The sequence below is a fragment of the Sarcophilus harrisii genome, chromosome 3 (genome assembly GCF_902635505.1).
Source record: "Sarcophilus harrisii chromosome 3, mSarHar1.11, whole genome shotgun sequence".
Classification (NCBI taxonomy): domain Eukaryota; kingdom Metazoa; phylum Chordata; class Mammalia; order Dasyuromorphia; family Dasyuridae; genus Sarcophilus; species Sarcophilus harrisii.
The window spans coordinates 81,490,342-81,504,772 of NC_045428.1; the positions used below are offsets into that span (position 1 = coordinate 81,490,342).

A 14,431-nucleotide genomic window follows, 5' to 3' on the forward strand; every position below is an offset into this window, starting at 1 on the left:
CCCTCTTCTGGGTCTCGGCTTCCCGGGACCAACGCCAGGGACACGAGCTGGGTTCTCGCTATAAGCGCGAGTCTATTTATTCACCCAGCCCCGAATGGGCGGTCACGACGTGCCCCCTGGGGTCAGGCTTCGACACAGTCTTCCGGCCTAAGCCCCAGGAGGGACGGGGCCCAGGCGATTAGGCCCGGCCTGACCTCACCCCGGCTCCTCCGCGGGGTCGGACCGGGACACTCCCCCCACACCCAGCCCCTCTTCCCGCTTCTCCTGCCGCCCCCTCTAAAGCTTCGCTCCTTTTCTGGGCGGGGAACGGAAGTGACGTCAGGCGCATCGGAAGTCCCTGCGGCCGCGGTGTTGTGCTGTGGGGAAGAGAGAGACAGCTTGCGGAGCCCGGGAGAGTGATTCTCGCCTTTCCGAGGCCGGTATCGCGCCGAGACCCCCGGGGAGAAGTACTCGTCGCCATGTCTGACCAGGTAGGCAGCTTAGGATCCCGGCTCGGCGGGGAGTCGGGCTCGGGGCCCGCGACCTCGCGGTCCCGCGGGCCCGTCGGCTGGGGCCGGGATGGGGGCGGGGAGGAGAGGGCACAGGAGACAGGGGAGGGGGCGGCGGGCGCGGGGCGAGCAGCGAGCCAGGGCTGGCGTCGGGCTCTCAAACGTCCAGGGCTCGGCCTCCCGAGGCCCCAGCCTCGTCGCCAGTGCACCGAGGCCGTGCGCTTGCTCGTACCCCGGGGGCGCCCGACGCATCTCGGGTCGCCGCCCCGCGGGCCAGGTGTCACCCGGCCCCGTAGCCGTGCCCGCCGCCCTGGCCAAGGCCCCCGGGGAGCGGCCGGGCTCCGCAGGGCCCATCCCGCTTGGCGGCGGCCGCGGGAACTTAGGCCCCGCTTATATAACGGGAGCGGGAGCTCGCTGCGGCGGCCGCTGGGCCTCGGGGTGGGGGTGGGGGCAGCCCAGGCGCGGATCGCCCCGCAGATGCTGGGCACGCGAGGGGTGCGGGGGCTGCAAGGTCGCCTGGGAGCCCGACAGCGCCGGCTGCAGCCTGGCGACTGGGCCCTCCACAGGCCGGGCCCGCGGCCTCCCCGCGCCGCGCACTTTTCCTTTCGCTATTTTTTCTGGGCGGATGGGGCGGATGGGGCCCGCAGCGGCTCCCCTGGTTCCGTGAACTTTATCTGCTACTTAGGATTGGCTCGTCCTCTCCCGGGATCGAGCCCACGGCTCGCCCATCGCAGTCTTTATTCTCAGCAGTGGCCTAGTGATGACTGATGTTTGCGTCCATCCCGAGTAAAACAAAAGGATGGCGACGCGGGGAGCTTCCCGCGGGCTTCCGAAGGCCATTATGTCCTGCGAGACCCCCTGCCCATCCCAGTCCGGGCAAAGGCATTCCGGCGTTGGGGCCGGCAAGGCCCTTTGTCGGAGCCTACGTAGTTAGCCCTGTGCTCGTCGGCTGTGCACTTGTTAATGCACAACGTCTTCGATTCATGGCCGATGGAGAAAGCCAATTTGCTTATGTGAAAAAAGGCCTAAAATTCTTTCTTTGGATTCAAAACACTACGGCAGGATGGGATTTTTAAATGTGGTAAACTTAAACACGTGTGTGTGTGTTTGTCGGTGCTGTGCAGCATTGCCGTTGAGGTAAACACGTCGGATTTTAGGAGATTGAGACATTTGGAAACGTGTTTTTGTTGAAAAGACGAGCTATTATTCATGTTAGTTCTGCGTGATACTCGGCCTATGAGTAGGCCTATTCCCAAGGTGGCATCCGAATATCATTATAACATAACTCGTTAAATTGTTTATTCAGTTACCAGTTAGAGAATACATGTAAAATGTTTCGTCAGCCCTTTGTTTGATGTTTAAGGTGGTACCTGGGAAACATTGCAAATTTTTTATATAAAAGGATTTTTGGGGGGAATGAATAAATCTATAAGGAAGCAAGCAAACATTTATTAAACACCTGCTGTGTGCTAGGGGATTTACAAAATCTGATTCTCAAAACAACCCTGTGGGTAAGTACCATTATTGTCCCTCATTTTACAATTGAGACTGTCACGTTTAAGTCACTTGCCCAGGATTAGAGATAAGGAGTCCTAAGGCTAATTTCAATTCAGGTTTTATAATAGGTATAGTACTCGAGCCTCCTCCCCCCTTTGCAGTCTCAAAATAGAAAGAAATTATTTGAGAAAACAAAATTTGCTATATCTTGGTTCCAGAATAAAGTAGGCAAGACTTATGAAATAGGGATAATTCCTTAAAAGCTAAGAAGGTAAATTGGAAATTTTAGCTTGGGAATTTGAATCATCTTCATCAGTTATCATTTATTAAGATGAAAGACTTGATATTAAAAAATGGTAAAAACAAAACCTTAGAGGATTTAAATGCAAGATTGAGTTCTAAATTTTCAAGTACAATGTCATTTAATTTGTTAATTATCATGCACAGTATTTGATCAAAAATTCTACGTTAAATTCTGTTGGAAAGGCATCTTTTTTTAGGGACCTCTCAGATCATCAGCCATATCACCAAAACCAAAAACCAATTCTTAAATTTTTGCCTTTAAAAAATGAGAGGTTAAACTTTTGAAACAAATTACTTGCTTTTGGGTTAAAGTTTTTTTTTTTTTTTAAATAAGTAATAGGACCCCATATAGTGAATTTAGGGATTTCCAAATGATTATTAGATAATCACTGGGAAAAAAATGCTTTCTGGGGAACTGGTTTGGAAGAGCCATTGTCTCATTGATTTTCTGTGCTGTTTTAACCATTCCATTCCCCCACCCCAAACACAGGATCATAAATTAGGAGGTTTAAGTCCATAGAGGCTCAAATGAGAACAGAGATTGTCTCCCAGACATTTTTCTGTCTATTAAACATTGAACCTCTCAAAAGCCAACGGAAGGCCTGCATTAAAGCAAAACAATACATTGAAGTGGGCCTTTTATTTCTTTATCTGTAAAAAGAGGACTTCTGGATTTTGTAATTTCTAAGATTCTTTTCAATGCTTTCTTAGCATCCTAGGAAAGGTAAGAGGCAAGAGTGATTTGAGGACATCCCCAACTTCCTAAGAGCTTCAGATCCCTAATTTTCTTTTCCTGTTGGATTACAAAGAGGAGGCACAACATCAACTGTTTTTGTTTCAGTATTGCTGATTTCCAGCAATGTATTCATTGTAACAGAATGACATTACAATAAAAAGATATCTGGTGGAATTTGTTATACAGAAATTTTGCCTGTAGTAGTTACTTTTGGGGTGGGATATCACTTAATTTTAATCTATTTTTATAGAATTCACTTACATATAGTTAATGTATCTTCCAAAAATGAAATTTCTTTCCTCCACAAAAGATTGAGGAACATTATGTAATCAGTATTTTCTGTTGGGATATTAATATTCTCTCTAATGTTTTTTATAGCTGTCTAATAATTATTTAGGCTACTAATCTTATTAGCACTAGCTTGAATTTGGAATGAGTATGGTGAACTTATTTGCAAATGAAAATTTACCACTTGTGTTTCCTATGTATAAAAACACATATATTAGAATTTAGCTGTGACTTGAGCATATAGTTAAGATAATATTGAAAAAAGTACATTGTTGAACTCAAAATCCTTATCTTATATGTATATGTGTGTATATGTGTTTATATGTATATGTATGTATGTATGTCTATATGTAGGCTTCATTTGGGGCAAGGTAAATTTTTTATATTTTTTCCTGCATGAAGAGACTTAATAGTTGTTGCTCTTGGAAGCTGCAGATCGTAATTACAAGCCAGTCTGAAGAAACCTCTAGTTAAAGTAGTAGTTAATAGCATTTCTGAACCTGAATATAGAGGTCATTTTTTTTTTATCATGAATATAAGAGAAAGGTGAATAGTTCATATAGGAGACCTAAGACATAAAGGAGTTTAAATCTCCTCTTTTGCCAGGTGCAGTATTCATACCTCAGCTCAAATGAAATAACATGTAGAGTGCTTAGTGAACTTAAAAATGCTATTTAGTGTCAATTATTGTTATTTTTATTAACTTCTTTTTCAGTAATGAAATAGGGAGGGTACCTGGAAAGAAATGAAGCAGCAGGCATAGGCCTCATGATTCAATGGGAACTTTTATGATACTTTTAAGTATCTTTTCGTTAATTTAATTTAATTTAAAATTTCTTTAATTTAATTTAATTTAATTTAAATTTAGTTATTTAAATATATAATACTTGACCAAATTAGGATAACTGCATTAGCCTTCTGATTGATTTCCCTGCCTTATGTCATTCTCATTCCAGTCTATCCTCTATTCAGCTGTCAAATTGATCTTCTAAGGTACAAGGTTAGACCATGTGACTCCACCATTTAGTAAATTCTAGTGGCTCCCTGTTAGCTCCAGGATGAGATGAAATGAAATATTCTCTGTTTAGTTTTCATTTCCCTTCATAATCTGGCCTCTTTTTGGTTTTTGTCCCCTCCTACCTTTTCTCTTCCACAACAAAGTGTCATCTTAATGACACTGACCTTGGCGTTTGTTGAACAATTCTTACTCTTAGTATTTTCCATGTCTGGAATTCTTTCCCTCCTCATCTCATGGGCAAAGTGGGCTAAAATCCCACTTTATTGAAGAAAGTCTTGATTCCCCCTGAGTACTTGTACCTTTCCTCTATTGTTAATCTTTTAATTTATCCTATATGTAGTGTCATTTGCATAGTTTTCATATTTGTCTTCCTCATTAGACAATGAGTTCCTTGATAGCAGAACTGTCTTTTTTGCTTTGGTTATCTCCAGAATTTAGCACAGTGCTTGCCTAAATAATGCTTCTTAATTCACTTAATGATTCTTCATTCTTTTACTGGGTATTTCAGCTTTATTTACTGTATAATTACTATTACTTTGGATAATTTTATATTTAATTTTAAGAGATGTGTTGTTGTTCATTTGTTTCAGTTGTGTCCAACACTTGGTGACCCCATTTGAGATTTTCTTGGTAAAGATACTGGAGTGGTTTTGCATTTCCTCCTTCTTCCAGCTCATTTTACAGATGAGAAACTAAGGCAAACAGTGTTAAGGGATTTGTCCAGGGTCACACAGCTAGTAAGTATCTGAAGCTGAATTTGAACACATGAAGATGAGTGCTAATTTCCAAGCCTGACATTTCTCTTCCCTGTGCCACCTAGTTGCCTAAGAGGTATGTACTAATAATATTGGTGCCTTTGGGTACTTCTTTTGTTTGTAATTGGAAGAACTGATGTTAGGTTGTTTTTCTAGTTCTGGAAGCTGTGGAAACCAGCTGAAGGAAGCAAGGTCTGTTGACTTGGCCAAAATACCTCTTCCTTATTCATTCAACAAACAGTGAATGCCCCTAGTGTAGAATGAGTTTAATACTGGAATATGACATGTATACATATGCCTAATATATAAATGCAAGATAGAGGGGTACAGAGTAGATGATGAAAAGTAATTAACAACTTGGGTGAAAGGCATTTTAATTGGATTTTAAAGGAGGATAGGGATTCAGTAGGCTTGGAGAGAGTTAACCGGAAGAGGGATAGGGAAGGGAGAATGGAAAGGCATAGAGAATATAAATAGTATGAGCAAAGACAGTGCTACCAAGGCATATGCAGAAGTATGAAGTGATTGCCAAATAGTATAGTTGGACTTGACTAAAGAGTGGATTTCATGAGATAAAGCGGTAAAGTAAGGTGGAGGCTCTTGAATCTAATACTGTGGTGTTTAATTAATAGGCAGAAGTAAGCTATTGAAGATGGCTTTGAATAGAAGTGATATAAACAGATCGATGCATAAAGATTAATTTGGCAGTAATATTAAGAATATATTTGGCAGTAAAACTAGGTCAGGTATCCCTTGCAAGTAGCTAAGAATAATTTTTAGGTTTTAAAATAAAATCTAATTGTACTCAAAAATGTAAAAACCATTCTTAGCTCTATTGGACCCAGTATCTAGACTTAGCTTTAAATTTCCAATCCTTGGTCTAGATAAGTGACAATAAAGTCTAGACTGGGATGATGGTAGTAAAAAAAGGAAGAAAATGAGGCATACATGAAGGACAATATGAAGTGAAATTTATAGGACAACTGATTCTATATAGAAGGGGAAGAATGAAAGATTTCCAAGATGAAAGACTAAGTAAATGGTGGTACTTTTTTTTTTTTAATAGTTAAATTTTTTTTCCCAATTGCATGTAAAAACAATTTTTAATATTCATTTTTAAAAATTTTGAATTCTGAATTCTTTTCCTCCCTACTTTTCCCTCGTTGAGATAGCAAGCAATTTGATATAGGCATGTTTAGTCATGCAAAACATTTCCATATTAAATATGCTATAAAATAAAACACAGGGCTCCCTTCCTATTCCCCTCTCCAAAAAGCCCATAGAAAGTATAAAAGTAAAAAAATTTAGTACAGCTTTATCTTCATTCAGCTTCCATCAGTTCTTTCTTTGGAGATAGAGCATATTTCAATGTTTGTATTGTTGAGAATAGCTAATTCATTCATAGTTGATCATTGTACAGTGTTGCTATAACTGCTACAGGGATCTCCTGCTTCTGTTTACTTCACTTCATCAGTTCAAGTAAGTTTTCCTAGGTTTTTCTGAAACCATCTCCTTCATAATTTCTTATAGCACATTACAATTATATATCATATCTTTTCAGCCATTCTTCACTTTCACTATTAAAAATTGTTTTTACATGTAATTGGGAGAAAAATTTAATTATTAAAAAGATCTTAACTTAATCCAGTTCACTTGCATGTCATGGCATCACCTCCCTAATGTCTTGGTCCTCTTTGAGAATCAAGGACAAAAGCAACAATGCTGGTGTATCTTGCTGCTGGACCCAGATGGCTATGGAGAAGAGAATAAGGTTAGTGACTGCCCAGTCCTGGATTTCTTAAATCCAATTCACAAATTCTTTTGATGTTGTGGTTCTCTTTGAGAATGAAGGACAAACAACAGCAGCAGTATCCTTTCACTATCAATTGGGCAATAACTTGTATTCTTATAAATGACTTTTTTCTCTATATAGTTGATAAATAAGGCTTTTATTAGAGAAACTTGCCATAAAATTCTCCTTCTCCCCAGTTTTCTGCCTTCCTTCTAATCTTGGCTGCATTGATTTTATTTGTGCAGAATCTTTTTAATTTAATATAATCAGAATTACCATTTAACATCTTATGTTCTCTTTTTCTTGTTTGATCATAAATTCTTCCCCTTTCCATAGAGCAGATTCCATGCTCCCCTAATTTGCTTATAATATAACCTCTTAAATTTAAGTCATACCCATTTTGACCTTATTTTATCATGGGATGTAAGATGTTGGTATATACCTACAGAAACTAGGTAAATGCTTCCCAGCAGTTTTTGTCAAATGGTGAGTTCTTCTCCCAAAAGTTTGGATGGTACTAAGGTCATTACTACTATGTATTATGTGATAAAAAATAAAAGTATTTTTATCTTTTATCAGTCTTTTTTCTTTTAATCAATACTGGATTGTTTTGATGGTTACAGTTTTGTAATGCAGGTTGAGATCTAGCTACCTTTATTCCCACTCTCCTCTCCTCCCCAACTAATTCCCTTGATATTATTGATCCTTTGTTCTTCCAGATGAATCTTATTTTTTTTCTAGCTCTATAAAATAATTTTTTGATAGTTTGATTGGTATGGCACTGAATAGCAAGATAAATTTAGGTAGGATTGTGATTTTTATCATATTGACTCAATCTGTCCAGTAGCAATTAACATTTCTCCAGTTTAGATGTTTGTGTGAAAAATGTTTTGTTACATTGGTTTTGTTTTTGGAAAAACTTTTTCATTTAATGAAATCAAAATTATCCATTATGCATTCTATAATGTTCTCTGATTCTTTTTTAAATTTTTTTCTGTTACATGTAAAACAGTTTTTAACATTTGTTTTTAAAACTTTGAGTTCCAGATTCTCTTTCTTCTTCCCCATTGAGAAGGCACATATGAAGTATTTTCAAACATTTCCATAAAAATTATATTGTGAAAGAAAATATAGATCTCCCCCCCCCAAAAAAAAAAAACCCTCAAGAAAAATAAAGTTTAGAAAAAAAGGAAGCTTCAATCCATATTCAGACTGAATGAAGTTCCTTCTTTGATAGCATTTTTCATTAGAAGTCCTTCAGAGTAGTCTTGGATCATTGTATTACTGAGAATAGCAAAATTATTCACAATTGATTATCCACAATATTGCTCTTATCAAGTAAAGTTTTTTTTTTAAATTTCCATTCATTTACTTTGGACTTCTGAACTATTAAACATTACAAAATAATACTATCTTCACTTTTATGAAAATTAAGACCGTTACCCATCTCTTTTTAAAAATAGTATTTCATTTATTATCCACAATATTGCTCTTATCAAGTAAAGTTTTTTTTTTAAATTTCCATTCATTTACTTTGGACTAATGAACTATTAAACATTACAAAATAATACTGTCTTCACTTTTATGAAAATTAAGACCTTTACCCATCTCTTTTTAAAAATAGTATTTCATTTATTATCCACAATATTGCTCTTATCAAGTAAAGTTTTTTTTTAAAATTTCCATTCATTTACTTTGGACTTCTGAACTATTAAACATTACAAAATAATACTATCTTCACTTTTATGAAAATTAAGACCTTTACCCATCTCTTTTTAAAAATAATATTTCATTTTTCTAAATACATGCTAAGGTAGTTTTCAACAATCACTTTTATGAAACCTTGTGTTTCATATTTTTCTCCCTTCTTCCCCCCTCCTCAAGACAGCACAATCTGATTTCTAAACATATTTCCATATTCATCATGCTACACAAAAAAATCAGAATAAAAGAAAAAAAAATTAGGAAAAAAAGAAAGCTGCAAACAAAAAGCAAATGCAACAAAAAAAGGTGAAAATACTGTGCTGTGATCCACATTCAGCCTCCATAGCTCTTTCTGGATGCAGATGGCTCTTTCCATCACATCTGTTGGAATTGTCTTGAGTCACTTCATTGTTAAAAAGAGCCAAGTCCAATCCAGTTGATTATCATATAAACTTCTTGTATAATCTTGTTCTCTTGGTTCTACTCACTTTACTTAGCCTTTCCAGGTTCTAATGAAATCATCCTGTTGATCATTTCTTTTCTTTTCTTTTCTTTTTTTTTTTTTAATTTAATAGCCTTTTATTTACAGGTCATATGCATGGGGTAACTTTACAGCATTAACAATTGCCAAACCTCTTGTTCCAATTTTTCACCTCTTACCCCCCACCCCCTCCCCTAGATGGCAGGATGACGAGTAGATGTTAAATACATTAAAATGTAAATTAGATACACAATAAGTATACATGACCAAAACGTTATTTTGCTGTACAGAAAGAATCAGATTTTGAAATATTGTACAATTAGCTTGTGAAGGAAATCAAAAATGCAGGTGGGCATAGATATAGGGATTGGGAATTCAATGTAATGGTTTTTAGCCATCTCCCAGAGTTCTTTCTCTGAGCGTAGCTGGTTCAGTTCATTAATGTTCCATTGGAAATGATTTGGTTGATCTCATTGCTGAGGTTGGCCAGGTCCATCAGAACTGGTCATCATATTGTTATTGAAGTATATAATGATCTCCTGGTTCTGCTCATTTCACTCATCATCAGTTCGTGTAAGTCTCTCCAGGCCTTTCTGAAATTATTCTGTTGGTCATTTCTTACAGAACAATAATATTCCATAGTATTCATATACCACAATTTATTCAGCCATTCTCCAACTGATGGACATCCATTCAGTTTCCAGTTTCTAGCCACTTCAAAAAGAGCTGCCACAAACATTCGTGCACATACAGGTCCCTTTCCCTTCTTTATAACCTCTTTGGGATATAAGCCCAATAGTAACACTGATGGATCAAAGGGTATGCACAGTTTGATAACTTTTTGAGCATAGTTCCAAACTACTCTCCAAAATGGTTGGATTTGTTCACAACTCCACCAACAATGCACTGCTGATCATTTCTTATAGAACAAGAATATTCCATAACACTCATATACCATAACTTATTCAGCCATTCTCCAACTAATGGTCATCCACTCAGTTTCCAGTTCCTTACCCCTGCAAAAAGGGCTGATACAAGCATTTTTGCACATGTGGTTTCCTTTTCCCCTTTTTTATGATCTGAGATACAGGATCAGTGGAGTCACTGTTGGATCAAATTGCTCTCCAGAATGGTTGGATCATTTCACAACTCTACCAACAATGTTTAGTGTCCCAGTTTTCCCACATCCTCTCCAACATTTATCATCATCTTTTCCTATCTTCTTAGCCAATCTGAGTGGTGTGAAATAGTACCTTAGAGTTGTCTTCATTTGCATTTCTCTTAATCAATACTGATTTTTAGAACATTTTTTCATATGATTAGAAGTGACTTTAATTTCTTCATTTGAAAATTGTTCATGTCCTTTGACCATTTTATCAATTGGGGAATGGCCTGTATTGTAAATTTGAATCGATTCTCTATGTATTTTAGAAATGAGGCCTTGATCAGAAAAACTGACTGTACAATTTTTTTCTCCAACTTTTTGCTTCCCTTCTAATCTGGGCTGCATTAGTTTTGTTTGTGTAAAAGCTTTTTAAATTTAATGTAATCAAAGTTATCCATTTTGCATTTCATAATGTTCTCCATTTCTTGTTGGATCACAAATTCCTCTCTAATTTCAAAGATCTCTTCTAGTCTGCTTATAGTATCACTATGTCTAAATCATGAACCCATTTTTAGCTTTATTTTGGTATGGAGTGTGAGATATTGGTCAGTACCATTACTAGTACCATATGGCAGTTTCTGCCATACTGTTTTCTAGTTTCCTCAGCAATTTTTGTCAGATAGCGACTTCTTATTCCAGAAGTCGGAGTCTCTGGGTTTATCAAACATTAGATTACTGTAGTCACTAATTATTGTGCCTTATGAAACCTAACTTATACCACTGACCCACTATCTTTATTAGCCAGTACCAAATGGTTTTGATGCCCCTTTATAATACAGTTTTAGATCTAGTACAGGTAGGCCACCTTCCTTTGCTTCTATTTTTTTTCCCCCACTGAAATTCCCTTGAAATTCTTGCTCTCTTGTTCTTCCAGATGAATTTTTTTTTTCTAGCTCTGTAAAGTAATTTCTTGGCAGCTTGATTGGTATGGCACTGAATAAGTAGATTTATTTTGATAGATGACGTTTTTATTATATTGACTCAACCTACCCTTCAGCAGTTAGTATTTCTCCAATTGTTTTGATCGATCTTTGTGTGAAAAATGTTTTGTAATTGTGTTCATGTAATTCCCGAGTTTGTGTTGGCAGGCAGACTCCCAAGTATTTATATTGTCCGAAGTTATTTTAAATGTAATTTCTTTTTCTATGCCTTGCTGCTGGAATTCATTGGTAACATACAGTAATGCTGATAATTTGTGAGTTTATTTTATATTCAGCATCTTTGCTCAAGTTGTTTATTGTTTTACTAGTTTGTTATTTGATTTTCTGAGATTCTTCAAGTACAGTAGTGAGTCTTCCAACAAGTAATAATGCAAAAAAGTTGGTAAAAGTAAGCTTTTAGGAAAAGATAGATTTGATTTTATAAATGGTAAGTTTGAGGTGTTAGAATGTTCAGGAAAAATAATGTGAGTCAAAGCTGTACTATTGAAGTTCTATTTACAGAATTAGCAGTCTTAAGCATAGATTTGCTAATTGAAGATATGAAAATGAAAAGGGAGGAGGAGGGAAAATAAGCAAACATAAAGTCTGTGGAATATCTACCTTAAGAAAAGAAAAGATCATAAAGAGATAGAAGGATCCATAGGCCTAGATTTAGAGCTGAATGGGACTTGAGATCATTTTATGGATGAAGAAAGTGATATTTAGAGAGTTTAAAATCACACACACCCCACATCCACCCCACCCCACCAATACACATATTACGTCTCTATATCTCAAGATAGAAGTGAAACTGGGACTGGAATCCTGGTCTTCTGGGTCCCAGTCCAATAGATTTCTACTACATCTATTTCTACTATATGATTGAATAAAGGCCTGAGAGGGACTTTGTTTTGTTAATTGTTATACAGTGCTTAACCACTGTTTGGGGACTGTAAGAAAGCAATTGATTGTTTCTAAAGATCAAGTTTAAGAAAAAATGCTAATGAAGCAAAGTGAGCTGGGAAAGGGAGAAAAAGGAATGGTATTTGAATGTAGATATGTTTGACCCCCTCTTATGATACTCCCATCTTCTATTGTGATGTTGGTGAAATAGATGAAAAAGGGGCAGGGTAATCTAGGAATTGGTACTCTGGGTGTGTAATCTTTTGCTTTTGACTACTAAATTGAAATGTCATTGGGATAATTGAATCACATCAGTATTACATCTTGTGATTAAAAAAAAAAAAAGACACTAGGAAGTTGCAGTTAAATGAGAGGATGGTTCTTTTTGGAAAAAGCATTTGCCCAAAGACATTAAGAAACATCCTAGAACATTTGGGTCATCTCACCTGACATTGTTCATGAGACTGACCATAAGCAAAAGAAATATCACAAACTCATTTTAGCTTGTCCCAAATATGCTTCAGAGGTTGGAGAAGTAAAGATATATTATGACAAATAATAAGAGGGATCGTTCATGTTATTTAGTTACTATAAATTCTTTCTTATTGATTAATTTATTAGGGTAAAAGTGGAGATTTTTTTCCCTCAGTTGCTACCCAGCCTTAATCACTGAATGGGTTGCAGCCTCAGTCAGACTAACATAGTCTTGAGCTTAAAAAGACCCAGGTCTCCCATTGCATCCAGACCATCTCCAGTCCTCTTGACTAATCTGGCCACTGGATTCAGATGGCTCTGGAGGGAAAAGTGAGGTAGGTGACCTTGCACAGCCCTCTCACTGAAATCCAATTCACTTGCAGGTCATGGTGTTCACTTTCCTGGTGTCCTGGTCGTCTTTGAGAATGAAGGACAAACAATAACACTGATTATGTGAAATATTTTTCCTGCCATTTCCTTCATATCACAGTCTTCCTCTGCCCTCAATTTACTCCCCTTCCATTTCTGTTGTTCTCTTAAAATCATTAAGACATAACAGAAGCCCTCAGAAGTCTTTCCATCTTATTAGATTTTCTCTGTGACCTTTTATGAAAGGGTTCAGAGGAGACACTGCATCATCTCCAATGTAATTGGTTTATCCTTGTTTATTCTTTCATCATTGTTCGTTCCTTGTTTACATTTTTATGTTTCTTTTAACTTCTCTGAACTTCTAGATTTCCTTACCTGGTCTTTTTGTCAGAAAATTAGGGAGTTTTTTGTTTTATTAAAGGGTCCTCCACCCCCACCTCCAATGTATTATCATAACTCTTTGTTTTACTGAGCAATTTATTTTTTTAACTATGAGCTATTTTTAAAACTATATCTTTTATCTTCTGGAATATGATATTCCAAATTATTTTTTTCTTTATAGTGGATTACATATAGATCAAGTTATATTTGATCTTTGTTGTGACTTCTTGGTACTTGAATTCTTCCTCTGCACCCCTCTACCTCCACCCCTGGTTGCTTATGGTATTTTTTCTTTGATTTGGAAGTTCTGGACTTTGAATATAATGTTCCTGGAAGTTTTTCATTTGAGGATTTCTTTCAGAAAGTCACTGATGGATTCTTCCTGTTTTTACTGCTTCTCCTTTGGTTCTAAGACATTTATGCAGTTTTTTTTTTCTTAGATTTCTTAAAATAAGATGTTTAGAGGTCTTTTTCATTCATGACTTTCATTGGTCCAATGATTCTTACTTTTTTTTCTTTGTAATCTGTTTTCAAAGTCTGTTTTTGTTATGAAATACTTATATCAGGGGGCGAGGTCAGTAAATCATGGTCTCTATACCAAATCTAACTGTTTGTTTTTATGTATCTTGTGAGCCAAGATCGATTTTTATTTTATATATTTTTATATTTTTAATATACAAAAATAGGTGCTGAGTAGTAGATTTGGCTTATGGAGAAAAGGTAGTTCATTTACCCTTTCCTTACATTTTATACTACTACTTCAGTTGTTTGACTTTATTTTTATGTTTTTTGTTGTTACATGAAAGTCATTGGCTTCTATTTAGTACACTGTAATTTTCAGAGAGTTTGCTCTTGGACAATGTTGTATACCTCTTATGCCCGCCTATTAATTTCCTTTCCAATTCTTTTTCTATAGCTTTCATTTCTTTTCTGATTTTTTTTCCTTTAGCAATTTCATTTCCTTTATTAGAAACACTATTAAATGTTCTTAAGAAATCATTTCTAAGATTTGCAGTTGAATTTATGCCCAAAAGACATTGCTCAGAGGCATTGCTTGAAGTTGTTTTGGAGTTGTTCTTTTCTACTGGGCTTTCTGACCTGAGTATCTGTCACCATAATATGGTGGAATTTTTATGGTGAGATTCTTTTTTTATTTC

General features: G+C 37.0%; 1 protein-coding gene across 1 annotated transcript in view; it reads left to right on the plus strand.

Moving 5' to 3' along the window:
• The first annotated feature begins 332 nt into the window (after positions 1 to 332).
• Positions 333 to 14,431, plus strand: part of SUMO1 (small ubiquitin like modifier 1) — a 45,491-nt gene continuing 31,392 nt past the window's right edge. Inside the window, exon 1 of the mRNA XM_031958319.1 lies at positions 333 to 470. Coding sequence (XP_031814179.1) covers positions 459 to 470 — 12 coding nt within the window. The 5' untranslated portion in view covers positions 333 to 458. The remainder of the gene's footprint in view (positions 471 to 14,431) is intronic.